The sequence below is a fragment of the Grammomys surdaster genome, unplaced genomic scaffold (genome assembly GCF_004785775.1).
Source record: "Grammomys surdaster isolate TR1022 unplaced genomic scaffold, NIH_TR_1.0 66, whole genome shotgun sequence".
NCBI classification, from domain to species: domain Eukaryota; kingdom Metazoa; phylum Chordata; class Mammalia; order Rodentia; family Muridae; genus Grammomys; species Grammomys surdaster.
The window spans coordinates 3277606-3291396 of NW_021604568.1; the positions used below are offsets into that span (position 1 = coordinate 3277606).

A 13791-nucleotide genomic window follows, 5' to 3' on the forward strand; every position below is an offset into this window, starting at 1 on the left:
CACTTTGCTTTGTCTCTCTTCTTTTGTGTTTATCTTCCCTTTGCCACTCACATGCCCTTGGCCCCCGACTCCTTAGTGCCTGTCTCTGTGTCTCGTACCTTCGCCTTCAGCAGAGGGGACTCTCTGGCAGGCTCCCCAGGTAAACATGCATGAGTATCTTGGGTCTCTGTAGATCCAGTCGGGTTAGCAGGAGGCATTTGGTCCCCTTTCATTGTCCTGCATGAGAACTGGTCTCTACCCGCAGGCGCATGGATGACTAAGACATAAAGCATCACACAAATAACACTCATTTGCATAGCATCAGTTAGGAATTTTCCTGCCAGGAAATATTTATATATATTCTCTATGTATCTGTGTATATGTGTGGAATCACGGTTGAGGTGAGAAGTGATGTAAGTTCTCCCACATAATTTGATGAGTGGAGGGATATAAAGCTCAGCTGAAGAGATGGAGGAAATGATGGAACACTGTCCTACCTTCCTAGCGCCTCTTTTTCTTCAAACTTTGCTTCCCTGTAGTCTACTAACCCATTCCCCTCTTCTTAGTAATCTGCTGAGTGATAGTTGCATTTCTGCACACACAGAGGTAATTTGTAAAAGTGCCCAAATAGCTTTTCATTAGGTGTAACTCCTCATGTTAATGATATAAAACTTGATGGTTTTCTTCTTAAATCTAGTGAAACCTATTAGGGCACTCCGTAACCCAATGACTGCATTGGGTACAGTAAATCTGAATAATTAAATAGCTGTTTATGTTGGTTCTGTCTTTAGAAGTTGATCTCTTAGTACCATGGAGTGAAGACCAAAGCAGGAATGTATTAAATACATTTTCCTGCAGTTAAAAAGTCATTCTCTCCCCCCCCCCGCTCTCTCTCTCTCCCCTTCTCTCTCTCCCTTCTTCCCTCTCCATCTCTCCCTTCCTCCCTCTCTCCCTCCCTCCACCTTCTTCCTCTTTCTCCATGTGTTTCCACTGGCCTCTTCCCTTCTCTCTGTCCTTCTCTGTCCCCTTTCTTTCTCTGCCTCTACTCCCTTCCTCAGATCCCCTTCCCAGATCCCAAATAAACTTCCTTTTATACTAGAAAAAAAAAGCCCATTCCCTGTGGTTGCTCCATCTATGTTTTCCTCCCCAGACCCACCGTATCCTCAGTGACCCCAAACCCTGTTATGTCTGGTCAGTTGACCTTCTACATTGGAAAGACCGTGTCCTGAGACCTCAGACCTCATATTCATAATCTCAAACACAGTTCTTTTAACTTGTCTCCCAAATCACATTTTCCCATCAAAACCCATCTGGTTTCCATGTTTATCTGTTCAAGACAACTTAACCACCTTCTCAAATTTCACCAAAGCTTTCTGTCTCCATGGATGATAATTTTCCACTAAGAAATAAAGATCCTCTTGCTTTGTGAGAATTCATGCCTTCCCAATGGCCACAGGCTAGAACAGTTCAATGTGAGATGCCAATCTGGTATCCACACCAGCTAGGCGGTCTAACCCCCGCATGCCAGCAAAATTAGAAATGACCACATCACGGACCTTCAAATCTTGGTGAATGCCAAGACTGTACTGCAAATGAGCTGCAGAAAGGGAGGTGCGTAGTTTTACAGGATTTTAAACCAGAGGAATCAAAGCAGGCATGTATTTTTCTTTTTAATTAACCCTTAACTAGCCAGACAACCCAATTAGTTATAATTTCTCAGTGTAAAGGATAGTAGTCACAGTATTTATTACGAAAAAAAAAGTCTGTAACCCAATGCCAGAGGATAAACAGAATCACTGTGTAGCCCTTCTCCCACCAGGGACAAAAAGACTTCCTCCTTCTCCTCTGCGGGTATGTACCCCAGAGAGTTCTTTCAGTCTTCTCCCTATTCTCCATGACTGTGTATATTTAATCCAATGGGAAACTGCTAAAAAAAAAAAAAAAAAAAAAAAGTTGAGAACCAGCCCATCTTTTTCCCAGTCTTGGTTGAGCTCTGCAGAGTGGACCAGTCATAGGTGCAACAAGAGAAAGCTAGAAGTAACGGATACCTTCTCCTTCTGCTCTTTCTACCATTCTTGCTGCTGGGCTCTATCTTGGGACAACCGCTCCGCTAGCCTCCATGATAGCTGGCTGACATTCTCAGGCCCCTATACTACAGCATTACCTCTTACATGGACTCTTGTTTCTGTCCCATGTTAGCAAAGATGCCTGGGAGTTTTGTGGCAAGAAATCGTGGGTTCCTTCTGGTTCCAGTCTTTATTTCTGCTCCAGAAATATAAGCTTTATACATAGTAAGCCTTAACCTGTCTTGCACAGGGAAAAAAGTAACCGCTAGAAATGAAAGGGTTTTAAAAACAAATCAGAGTTCTTGAAAAAGAGGTCAAAACTTAAGAGCACTTGCTCCTCTCGTAGAGGACTCAGATTGAATTCTCAGTACCCACATGGCAGCTCAGAACCTTCTGTAACTCCAGATACTGGGGATCTAGTGCCCTCTTCTGGCCTCAGTGGATACTAGGCATTTTACACGGTGTACAAATATACTTGCAGATAAAACATGAGTGTGTACACATAAAAGTAAATTTTGAAAGTTAAGAAGAGATTTCTTAAAAGACATTGTCATTTTATCCTAGTCCCCACAGCTGCCCTGGGAGATGGGCAGGGATTATTATAGGGAGAAAGACTCACAGACGGTAAGCCATCTGGTCAGTCTTGTGTGTGTCGGAAGTAGGTAGAGAGATGAGGACTCCAGGTCCCTCATTCTGCTTCCTCGTGCCTGGGGGTTACTGCATCTCTACATGTAAGCATTTTGCACCCCCTAGAGGGCAATGTTTGCACTAGCCATGCTAATGAATATGGTGCTCACATTGGACCAAGTCCAAGAGTCCTTGTACCAAATATTTCAGAAATACTGAGCATGTGACTGTAAATCATTATCCATGAGGCATTTCTTTCTGAAGTAAGGAGGGCTTAGTGGTCCATGGATCACCTCCAGAGAACAGTGCAATTAGCTAACTTTGCAGGTGCTTTTGTTTAAAAATGAAACTTCTCCTTGGCCCCACTGCAGTTATCTCTCCCTCTCGCCACATTCATTCCCTCGTCCTTCTCCTGATGGAGACAATATTGACTTTCCCATGGCAATCCTCCTAAATCCACAGAAGCACAGAGACAGAGACATCACCACCAAGGCTATTGTCTACCCATAATGTGCTGTGAGATCAAAGAGGACGTCGCTTTCTCCCTGAGTATCCAAGGAGTCCCTAAAAATAATCTTCCAGCTTTGTACAATGTGGCAAGTGGAAATATCCCTTGGGGTTGGCTCTTGTGCAGTAAACATTTGGGAACCATTAACACACTCCTTGAAACGTGAGCAAGTTCATCTGGGATCGTAACTGGGGCTGACTTGCAGGGTTCACGTGGGGCTTGACGGAGAGCTGGCTCTTGGCATTTGGTTGTCTGATGTTAAAAAAAAAAAGCCCTACCAAGAATGATGAATTTTAATAATCTTAGTTTGTACTCTTATAAGCCTGTGTAATTAAACCCCACCCCTATCTAATTTGGGGAACACAGATGGCCTGTGGTAGTAACCATGACCAAAGGAAAGCTGTTCTCCCTCATCCCTCTCTGATGATCAGAAAGGATGTAGACAGGCAGGCACAGAGCCCTTTTGTTCCCACAAATCTTCATGCTCCAAAGGGGAGTCAAGCATTATGCTTGTGAGTTTTGAGTTTTGTTCCCTGTGAGGGTTCCCTAGATAAAGGTAGGCACAAGAGAGGCAAGAGTTCCAGAGCTACGTGACAATCTTCAAGGTGACAGTATATTAGTACAGATTAAAGGAAAGTCTATCCAGCATCAATTACTATATAAAATATTCCTCCATGCCTTCTTCTACCTCCCCAAATTTTAGTGCAATATATTCTCCACCCAAACTCAGTCACTCTAGGCTGCTAGCCAGGACAGACAGCTCAAGATGACCACACACTGGCAGCAATGTAGTAGAAGGAGGTAGACCACAGTCCTCCAGTGATGATGAGTAGGAAGCAGTGTTCCCTTCTACCCAGTCACCCTGGAGCCAGCTACATGGTATAAGACCAAAAGGACAGAGGCATGTTGGCCACTTGGCCCAGCTCCTGTTGGTGTCTGTGGTCAGCAGCGATGTGTTCTGTTGTCTGATCTGCTGCATCCAAGCCCCCTTGCACCACACTTAGGGTTTTCCACTTTGCTTCGTTCCCCAAGCCGTGCCTCTGTGCTCTTAGGAAATGCCAAGGGGAATTGGACAACTTGAACTAGTTTGCCATGCTGCTGGGACACTCGTCTGTTACTGATTTCTTCTCTTTTTTATTAAAAGCATTTCCATTCCCATCTCCCTGGCTCTGAAGCCTCAGAGCATGTGCACAATTACCGAAATGCCAAGTCATCAGTGTCCTACCTATTGAGGAATGTCAGGCCCTGGGACGATGAAACATCCATCTTGCACAGCATTCGGATGAGCTGGGAGTTTCTTTGTCACGAAATGAGGATTCCTTTTTTCTTTCCTCTTAATTCCTTTTACAACACAGTTGTATCTTTTGGTGTTGAGAATCTTTTAGATTTTATAAATAAACATCCAATGGTATATTTAATTTTTAAAATGTTAAAATATATTTCTCCTTACAACACAACAGTGATATATATATATATATATATATGTATATGTATATGTACACGTGTGTGTGTGTGTGTGTGTGTAACATGAGTCCCTGAGTAAAAGCAAGATGATCTCCTTATCCTGATGCTCATGATGAGAGCTTTGTAGAGAACTAGAATGTATTTGCCTCTATTCCCTATAAGGAATGGAAGTGATCCAGGCAGATGCACCCGAAGATGGGGAGAGTTCAGTAGATAAGATAGGTTCTATTTCTGTCTTCCTTCCCAAATAGTGTACAGAAACATGACCTAAGATGACGATGTGGGGCAGAAGCTGTGGGCTGCAAAGCCCCTGTTTGGTCAGGAAAAGTGGAAGATGCAACCATGAAGCTGCAGGCGGAGCTCACGCCTTCTCCCCTGAGCTATGCCTGACTCGATGGATGCCGAGTCAGTTCTGCAGACCCTGATCACACGCCAAAGAAGCTGCCCTTCTGCAAAACTACATGCTATTCACACAACTGCCCCAGAGGACAGAGCTCTGGCTTGCTTAGCCAGGTGCTACCCTGAAGAGCTACAAGCAGATTTGGCCAAGGCAGAACCCATCAGTTTGTTTTCAAGGGACCAAGACCACAGTCTTATAACCCATAGCCACTGGTGCTTGTGTCCCTATGTTCTCTGTCACTGACATGTCAGTCCTTAGTCATTCTGGACAGTCTAGTCCTCCAACACCTATGAATGAGCCACTTCCACAGGCCTGGCTCCAGGACCTCTTGTCTCAAGCACTGTTATTAAAGAGAAGGTAGAGTCTTGGTGCCCCCTGGCCTCTCCCCTAAGCTGCCAGGCCAAGGCCTGAAGCTTCTTGGATTTAACTCTATACAGCAACATTTCTGGCATCCTGCTATCAACCCTAGCTTCTTAGAGAAATAGGCTTCCCTTAAACAGGATTTAGATTCTAAATTAAAGTCCCTTCAAGGGCTGATGGGTACAGATTTGTCCACTCTGCCTTTGTACTGAGTACCTGCTTCAGGTTGGGCTCTGAGGGTGTGTACTGATGATGAACAGCAAAGGCAAGGGTGCTACCCTCACTGAATTTACGGTTCAACAGATCTGACGAATATGTAATTAATTTTTGTAAAACATGTTTTTTGAAGGACTGGAAAGAGGCAGTAACAGTGAACCTGAGGGAGCTTCTCAGGGTACGCAGATGAAGTCTTCAGGGAAGTGAGCATCTCCAGAGACAGCTAGGGATTAAGAAGGAGGCCACCTTGGCAGGAAGGCTTGGGAACCAAGAGACTGGCACCTTCTCAGAAAGAGGCACTTCTGTGATTCAGGATGCCCAAGGAAGCCAGAAGCCAAGAGAAGAAAGAGGGACCCAAGACTAAATCAGTAAGGAAAGTGGGGTTCAGCAAGGAGTCTGGTTTTACTCAGGTAGAGTCAGAAGTGAATTTATGGAAGCAGATCTCAGTGGTCTCCTTTTATCCACACTTCTACTTTTTGTGATTTCCATTGCCAATGATAATAAAGATCCATAAGTATTAAATTGAAAATTTAGGAAATAGGGAATTTGCAATGTATAAACAACTTTTATCTTAGTATGTATTATAATTCTATTTCATTAGTTAATACTTAGTGATAAATGGTGTCTTATCGTATCTAAATTGCAAGTTAAATTTTATATGTATGCAGGGAAGGGGAAACCCAGCGTATAAATTGGGTTTTCACTATTGGAGTGTCTGGCATCGACTTGAAGTCATGGGATTTCACCACCCCACCACTGATAGGAAGCCGCTGTTTGAGATTAGTAAGGAGAACAGATCGGGACCCAGACAAAACTGATGGTAACGGTCCTTGAGTAGAAAGAGAGAGAAAGCAGAGAGAGCCCTTTGGGTTAGAGGCTAATAGCAGGTCTTGACGTGGTCCTAAGGGAGTAGGGAAGTCAAGGCCAATCCCAGGTTTCTGAGGCCAAATAGCTTCAAGCAAGTAAATGGCATTTTCAGAGATGACTAAGGTAAAAAAGTGGAATCTTTGGTTCTATAAGCATACGAAAGCGGTCGCCCTGTGGTTCTAGAGAAAACCTGATTCAACCTCTGTTTAGTATTTTCACTGCGTGGTTTGCCAAGCTGTAATGACTTAGCAAATAGACAAGTCATCAGACTCTGTGACGCACTCCAGCGGGAGCTGATCAGACATCTTGATTGACACAAGCATCATCTCATGGGGCAGATTCAAGCCCCTAAGTTTCTACCCTGAACGAACTTTGAAGACTTTGAGTCTTCACTTGAGTGAGCTGAGGTAGATCTGAGCTCTCAGAAGCCAGCAGCCTCCTTAGTGTCTTGGGAAGACGTGCAGAAGGCATCAGTTGGGAAACGGAATAAGAGTTGAACCTTGCTTTATACGTTGGTATAAACAGGTATGAAAGGCAAGGATAAAACACTTTAACTGGGGGGCTGGAGAGATGGCTCAGTGGTTAAGAGCACTGACTGCTCTTCCAGAGGTTCTGAATTCAATTCCCAGCAACCACATGGTGGCTCACAACCATCTCTAGTGGGATCTGAAGCCCTCTTCTAGTGTGTCTGAAGACAGTGACAGTGTACTCATATATAAAATAAATAAATAAATCTTTTTTTAAAATACACTTTAATTGCATATTAACATGCTATGCAACTTGTGATGATTTACCCTCATGGCTCATGAGCCCACAGCCTGCCACTGCTATAAGGCAGGCCAAGTTAGCCCCACTAAAATATGGCTATGGTGAAATGACAGGAGATTCTGAAGATAAGCCTAAGACCTTGGTCTTTCTGTCACAGGTCTGTGTACAGTACCTTGCCCCAGTAGAGAAGCACCATGTCCACAGCACTCTCCTTGTGTATTTGGGGGTCCTCCTACACCTAACTTAAAGACAAGAGCCAAGATGGCCTCCTACTTCTGCTCCCAGCTAGGGAAATGGAGCACTCTGGCTTCCTCCCCAGGCCAGGCTGTGTTTCACAGGAGGCAACACCGACAAGCCACTCCCTTCTTGGGCTCTAGTGGGGTATGGGCCCTTGTCCTTACATAGCTAGGCCTGGCAGTGCCATGGGACCTCGGTAAACAGCGCCTTTCTCTCTCTTCCTCCTTCCTCTCATCCTTCCTCTCTTTTTCCCACCCCCCATTCCTTGTCTCCTCTCTTGTTCCCTTCCCTCTTCCTCACCATCTGCAGTAAACCGGTCCCCTTCTCGCTGCAGCGGGTTGAATCGCTCCGAGTCTCCAAACCGAGAGCGCAGTGACTTCGGTGGGAGCAACACGCAGCTGTACAGCGGCAGCAACAACCTCTACACACCTGACTACTCTGTGCACATTCTCAGTGATGTGCAGTTTGTGAAGGTAACTCCTCCCAGAGGGCAGCGAGCTGGGGAGTGGGACAGACCTAGGCATAATACATATGCCATTTCCCTGTCCCATGGCGTGCTGGGTGACAGTTCTTCCCTGGCTGTACAAAGCCCTGCTTTTAGTAAGCTTGACTGTTACTGTACATCATAGTTGTTATTAATCACTTGTCACAGCCGTGATCTCTGATTTCTTTATTTCCTATGGAGATGCTAAGGCACAAATTAAAGGGATAGGAGCTTGTCTGAGATGTGTTTCTAACAGAACTGTCTCTTTTGGACCTCTGGCATTGGCACCAGAGTGATTTTATTCATTTTTTTCAAGATCAGTTGGCAAGGGATAAATAAATCAGGCATACAGAAACCCATGATGATCTTCTATGATAGTATATTGATTTATATGATGGAATTTCTAAACCATAATATTAAAGTGGGTCAGTGAAGAACCACTCTAAAAATGCATCATGGACAGATGTAGTCACCCTGAGTGACCTGCGCTTAAGAAAGGCTGCCTCATCTCTTTCCTTAGCATTGCAGTACACGGGAAGCTTTTAAATTTTCTCCCTTTAACTTACTCTACTGGATTTTATTTTATGACATTCAGTAAAACACTATAAACTTGGCCTTGAGACCTTAGCTAGAGCCCCACTTAGCCCAGTCCAACGAAACATCCAGTGAATACACTTGAAAACTGTACCAGCCACTGAAATCATACAGTGGGAGAGAGTAATTTCCTTCTGCCCAGAACACTGATAACTTCCGGGGTGTGCTGGCTGGTTTTATGTGCCAGGACTCTGCAAATACTTTTAGTGATGGTCAGCCAATAAAAGTAGTCATGGAGAGAGAGACAGAGACAGAGAGACAGAGACAGAGAGAGACAGAGAGAGACAAAGATAGAGACAGAGAGGAACTATTGAACACTGAACAGAGAGGAACCAGCAGAGAGAGACAGAGACAGAGACAGAGAGAGAGAAACCATTGAATAGTACCAGCAGAAGGGCCAGAACTTGCCAAATGAGGCAGGCTGAGGGCTACAGGACAGAGAGCATCCCACAAGAAGCTTTACTGAACCCTTTATCTGAATCCCTGTTAAATCTCACAACTGCCCTCTGAGGTAGGTGCTACTACCCTTCCCTTGGTGCAAATGAAGTTGAGGCTTCAGCATAAGATCATCTGGCTGAAAAGTTAGAGTCAAGCTTCCGAGTTAATGCTTCTGTCTGCTTCTGAAGCCCGGGCCCTGCGAGGTCAGGGAGAGCTGTAGAATGTTAACCCAGGTAGAAGCAACCATGAACCAGCTGAGCACTACTCACAGGTATGACTGGATACCCAAGTCTGAGGGCAGAGAAGCTAACCTGAGAAAATCACAGCCCATGACTTCCAGCCTCAAAGACTTCTCAGTGCTAATGCAGACCTTCCTCCGAGGTGGGGATAGCAGGCGTGCAGGACAAAAGAACTAGCGTGCTAGCTCTGCTGGTTTGTAGTACTGGGCTCATAAGTTCAGGTCACGGACTGTCAGCTGTCTCACCCATGTCTGCTTTGTGCCTGGCATTGATGAGACACTGTGACAGCTGCTTTTCTAGAGATTATATGGCATTATCAGGATGAGGGAGACAGGTAAGCACACAGTAACTAAGTTCAAGTGCTAGTGACTGAGCTGTGGCATAAACAGCAGAGGAGACATGGCTACCTTTGAAGTGGCCATCAGAGCAGGCTGAAGAAAGGATACTTGCTGAGAACTGAAGAGGGAGAGAGGGAGAAGGAGAATGCTCAGAATAGAGACGAGAGCAGTGGGGTTCCGGGATCCGAGCCCTGGCCTGTGACAGGCGGGTGGTGGTGTGGTGGGAATAGAGTGTAAGAAGCAGAGCCCCTGGGCCCTCTGGGGCAGCATATGGCATTTGGATTCTATTTTTAGTTCATTTCCCCAGCAATGGGGGGAAAAAAACCATTAAGTAGGACTAAAAGTTTTCTGAAGCCACAGGTTTAAAGAGAGTTTGACTAATGCTTTACCTGGCCACCCTTCTCAACTTTAAAACATTTTAAATGGAGGGAAAAGGAGGGCTCCCTTTTTTGTTTTGTTTTGTTTTGTTTTGTTTTGTTTTGTTTTGTTTTTGTTTTTTTTCTTGGGTCTTCCTGTTCACCTAAGTCAATTCAGGCTGCTGGCACAAATTATCATAGAATGTACAACTTACACTGCTATAACCTGGGAAGGGTCATGGGGCCAGTAGATCCAGTGTTGAGGGCCCACTTCCTCATGGACCTTGTGTCCTCAGACGTTAGAGAGTAGAGAAAGAGTGAAGGGAGTGAACCTGCATAAAAGAGAAGTCACACCGTCCTGATCCCCTCCCGAAGCCTGCCTCCTTAATGCCTTCTCCCTCAGAATTAGGTGTCAGCGCGTAGTGTGTAGAATTTGAGGGTCATATGGCACCATTTATGACTGAAGTTCAAAAAATCAGTGTCCACTTGGCTTGGTACTGTGGGATGGAAAAGAAACAAGACCCTTTAACCATGGGGCTTAAATAAGCAGCCATGAGGCCGAGGGCTGAGAGGAGTGTTCTTTGTCTTGACTGGACCGGGTAGGACAACCAGACTGAGATGAAAGCCTCTGACAGAGGAGATTTTTAACGGTTTCCTAAGTCCCCATCCCCGGAGCTAAGAGAAGGTGACTTCCCACAAATAACAAGGAAAGCGTTCCCATCCTGAGAGAGTGGTGGTTGGAACTGGAACCCAAGGACAAATCTCAGGAGAACTGAGGAGGACATGTTCTTTTTGTCACACTAGAGGGTCATGTTCTGGTCCAAGCTTCTGAGAAACACCAAACATAGCCCTTTTTCCACCTAAAAATTTTAAAATTGAGAAGGATGGCTAATTAAAGCATTAGTCAAACTCTCTTTAAACCTGTGGCTTCAGAAAACTATTAGTCCTACTGAGGGACAAGATAAATGTGTTAGGGTTTGGTTTCCTCCTCTACTGTGTAATGTACAATTTTTCTTATACCATAAGCTAAAACTCACCTCCTCCCAATTCAAGAGATGATTGAGGCAACTCCCCCACATTCCTCTCCCAGTGTGCTCTCTCTTTCTCTCTCTCTTTCTCCTCATCTTCCTTCCCTCCCTCCTTCCCTTCCTTTCTGTAGTGCTAAGGATTGAATCTGGGGCCTCAGACACCCCAGGCAAGTGGTCTACCTTATAGCGCCTAGGGACATAAAATGAACACTGCATGCAAAAGTGCTTTCCCAGGCCCACTCCCCAGCTGCTGGTAGAAAAGGTCCTGAGTGACCTTCCTTGTCCAATAAAGTTCCCAAATTATTATGTTCAGGAGTAATATGATTTCAAGACAAGTTTAACACAAGCTAGAAAGGCACATCTTGGTTTTCTGGGTAAGGTTTTAAACAAAGCCATGATTCATAGATGTTTATACATTATGAAGCCCCCAAAGCATCCTTGCGAATTTATTTTTTATTTAGTTTCTGTCCTGTAGGCAGCATTGTTAAGCTAAGAACATTTGGCAACCACTTTATGGTGTTATATAACTTCGACCTGATTCCTGTCACCATCTAGTGGTGGAATTCCTAAATTGCAGGGTCCTGTTTTGAAGGCTAGTAAGCTATCCCCAAGTCACAAGTTCATAATGTGCCAAGAGACATTCACTAGCCTAAAGGTTAAACTCTGAGTGCATTGGCTGCTAAGTCAACATGCCCAAAAGGGAAATATTACCTTTTGTTAATCTCAAGATAATAATTTAGGAAATGCTTGTATTATTAACTGGTCAAAGTATGAAAGACAATCTAAATTCAAACTATTGCTAAGACATATTGCAGCAGAGAAGAGAAAAAAGAAAAAAGAAAGAAGAAAGGTTGTCTTTGGAACTTGCTTAGCTTCATCAGCCAATCGATGGGTATTTCTTGAGCATTAACAATGTTCTTTGGATACCGTGTAATTCGTTAAATATATTTGAATGTAAGATACAAAGATGGGGCCGGGCAGTGGTGGCGCACGCCTTTAATCCCAGCACTTGGGAGGCAGAGGCAGGCGGATTTCTGAGTTCGAGGCCAGCCTGGTCTACAGAGTGAGTTCCAGGACAGCCAGGGCTACACAGAGAAACCCTGTCTCAAAAACAACAACAAAAACAAACAAACAAACAAACAAACAAACAAAAGATACGAATATGGGGCCTGGAGAGATGACCCGGTTAAGAGCACTGGCTGCTCTTCCAGAGGACCTGATTTTGATTCCCAGCATCCACATGATAGCTCACAACCATCTGTAACCCCAGTTCCAGGGGATATGACTCCCTCTTCTGGCCCCACAGGCACTCGACATACACATGCTGCACAAACATGAATGCAGGCAAAACATACAAGATACATTAAGTAAAAAGTTTTAGATTAAAACAAAATTTCAAGATATAAATATGTAAATGTTTTCATATAAAACTGCCTTGCAAATTGTTAAGAGGAGAAAAACAAGTTAAATGACAATGATCAGTGCAGGCCACTAAACCATGAGGCATTTTTTTTCAGGCCACTAAACTATGTGGCATATTTCAGAGCACTAAACTATAAAGAATTTTTCAGGCCACTAAACTATGTGGCATTTTTAGGCCGCTAAATTATGTGGCATTTTTAAAGCACTGTATTATCTGGATAATATCTGGACCTTTAAATTTTGGGAAGGAACCAGAGGTGGATTAAGGCAGTGTCATTTGGGGGCACTCTCACAAGTGGGTATGGAAGGCCAGCAGATGTAGCGCAGCAAAGGAACCTTGAAAAGAGTCTGGCTGTCCAAGTTCTGAGTTAACCATCAAGGCCATGCTGAGAACATTATTTCACCTGTTTCTCTTTTTTGGTTTGTTTATATGTGGACACAGGGTGTCACAATATAGCACTGCTTGGCCTGTATCTACTTTCTTTAACTACTAGACAGTATTTCTATTTAGCAGTAATGTGCTAAGTTGAACCATTGTGGAGGTTGGGAGTGTAACTAAACAGACCCCCATCTGTCTGGCATGTACCAGCCCTGGATTTACCTCCTAGCACCAAAACCAAAACTTGCCCAATGAGAGAGAAATGACAAAAAGGACCTGGCCCTGAGACTGCTTTTCAGGACAGAGTTTCTGTCAATAGCTTATCTTTTTTAGGTTTTTGTAGGCTTACTCATTTTATGTGTATGAGTATTCTGCTCACATACATGTCTGTGTACCATGTGCATTCCTGGGAATCGAACCCGGTTCCTCTGCAAGAACAACAAATGCTCCTGACTGCTGAGCCATCTCTCTAGCCCTTTATGTCAACAGCTATTTTCTCACAATGATGTGGTAGCACAGCAGTACTTTAAAGTTTAAAAAGTGTCTTTTCCTTAGAGCAGTGTGAAAGCAAGGCCATGAGAACAGAAAGGGATAACGAATCCACCGTACCTTCCCTTCTCTACAGCTACCCACTGACATGCAGACCCCGCCCCCAAACTCTACCCTGTATCCAGTGTCCAGGGCAACCACTCCCCCCAGAACAAAGTCTGGACATCATCCTTAACAAGCCTCTACCACTGCCTGGCTTCAACCTCTTCCTGCTTGGGCTGTTGTCTTACTGAAGGCTTTAACTCTACCAAGCTTCTGGACTTGTCTTCCCAGCACCACCAATCCACCCTGACTGAGGGTCACTGTCCCTCCCACCCCGCCCCCCACCTCATGGCATGTCATAGACCGTTTAGAAGAAATAAGATGAGTTTGACACCTGTCTTTGAAATGTACACCTCTTACAAAATCAGATTGAGAGGTGTGTGGGGGAGTGTGATAAGTTTCTCTGGCATGTTTTACAAACTGAAAGCGG

At 44.5% G+C, this 13791-nt stretch overlaps 1 protein-coding gene across 4 annotated transcripts in view; it reads left to right on the top strand.

The window, feature by feature from the left end:
• Nucleotides 1–13791, top strand: part of Cnnm1 (cyclin and CBS domain divalent metal cation transport mediator 1) — a 55773-nt gene that overhangs the window by 34810 nt on the left and 7172 nt on the right. For 2 of the 4 annotated variants that reach the window (XM_028774972.1, XM_028774984.1), the window contains exons 7-8: nucleotides 77–139; nucleotides 7802–7965. In XM_028774972.1, coding sequence (XP_028630805.1) covers nucleotides 77–139; nucleotides 7802–7965 — 227 coding nt within the window. The remainder of the gene's footprint in view (nucleotides 1–76; nucleotides 140–7801; nucleotides 7966–13791) is intronic. The other 2 variants (XM_028774975.1, XM_028774993.1) reach the window with 1 other exon arrangement.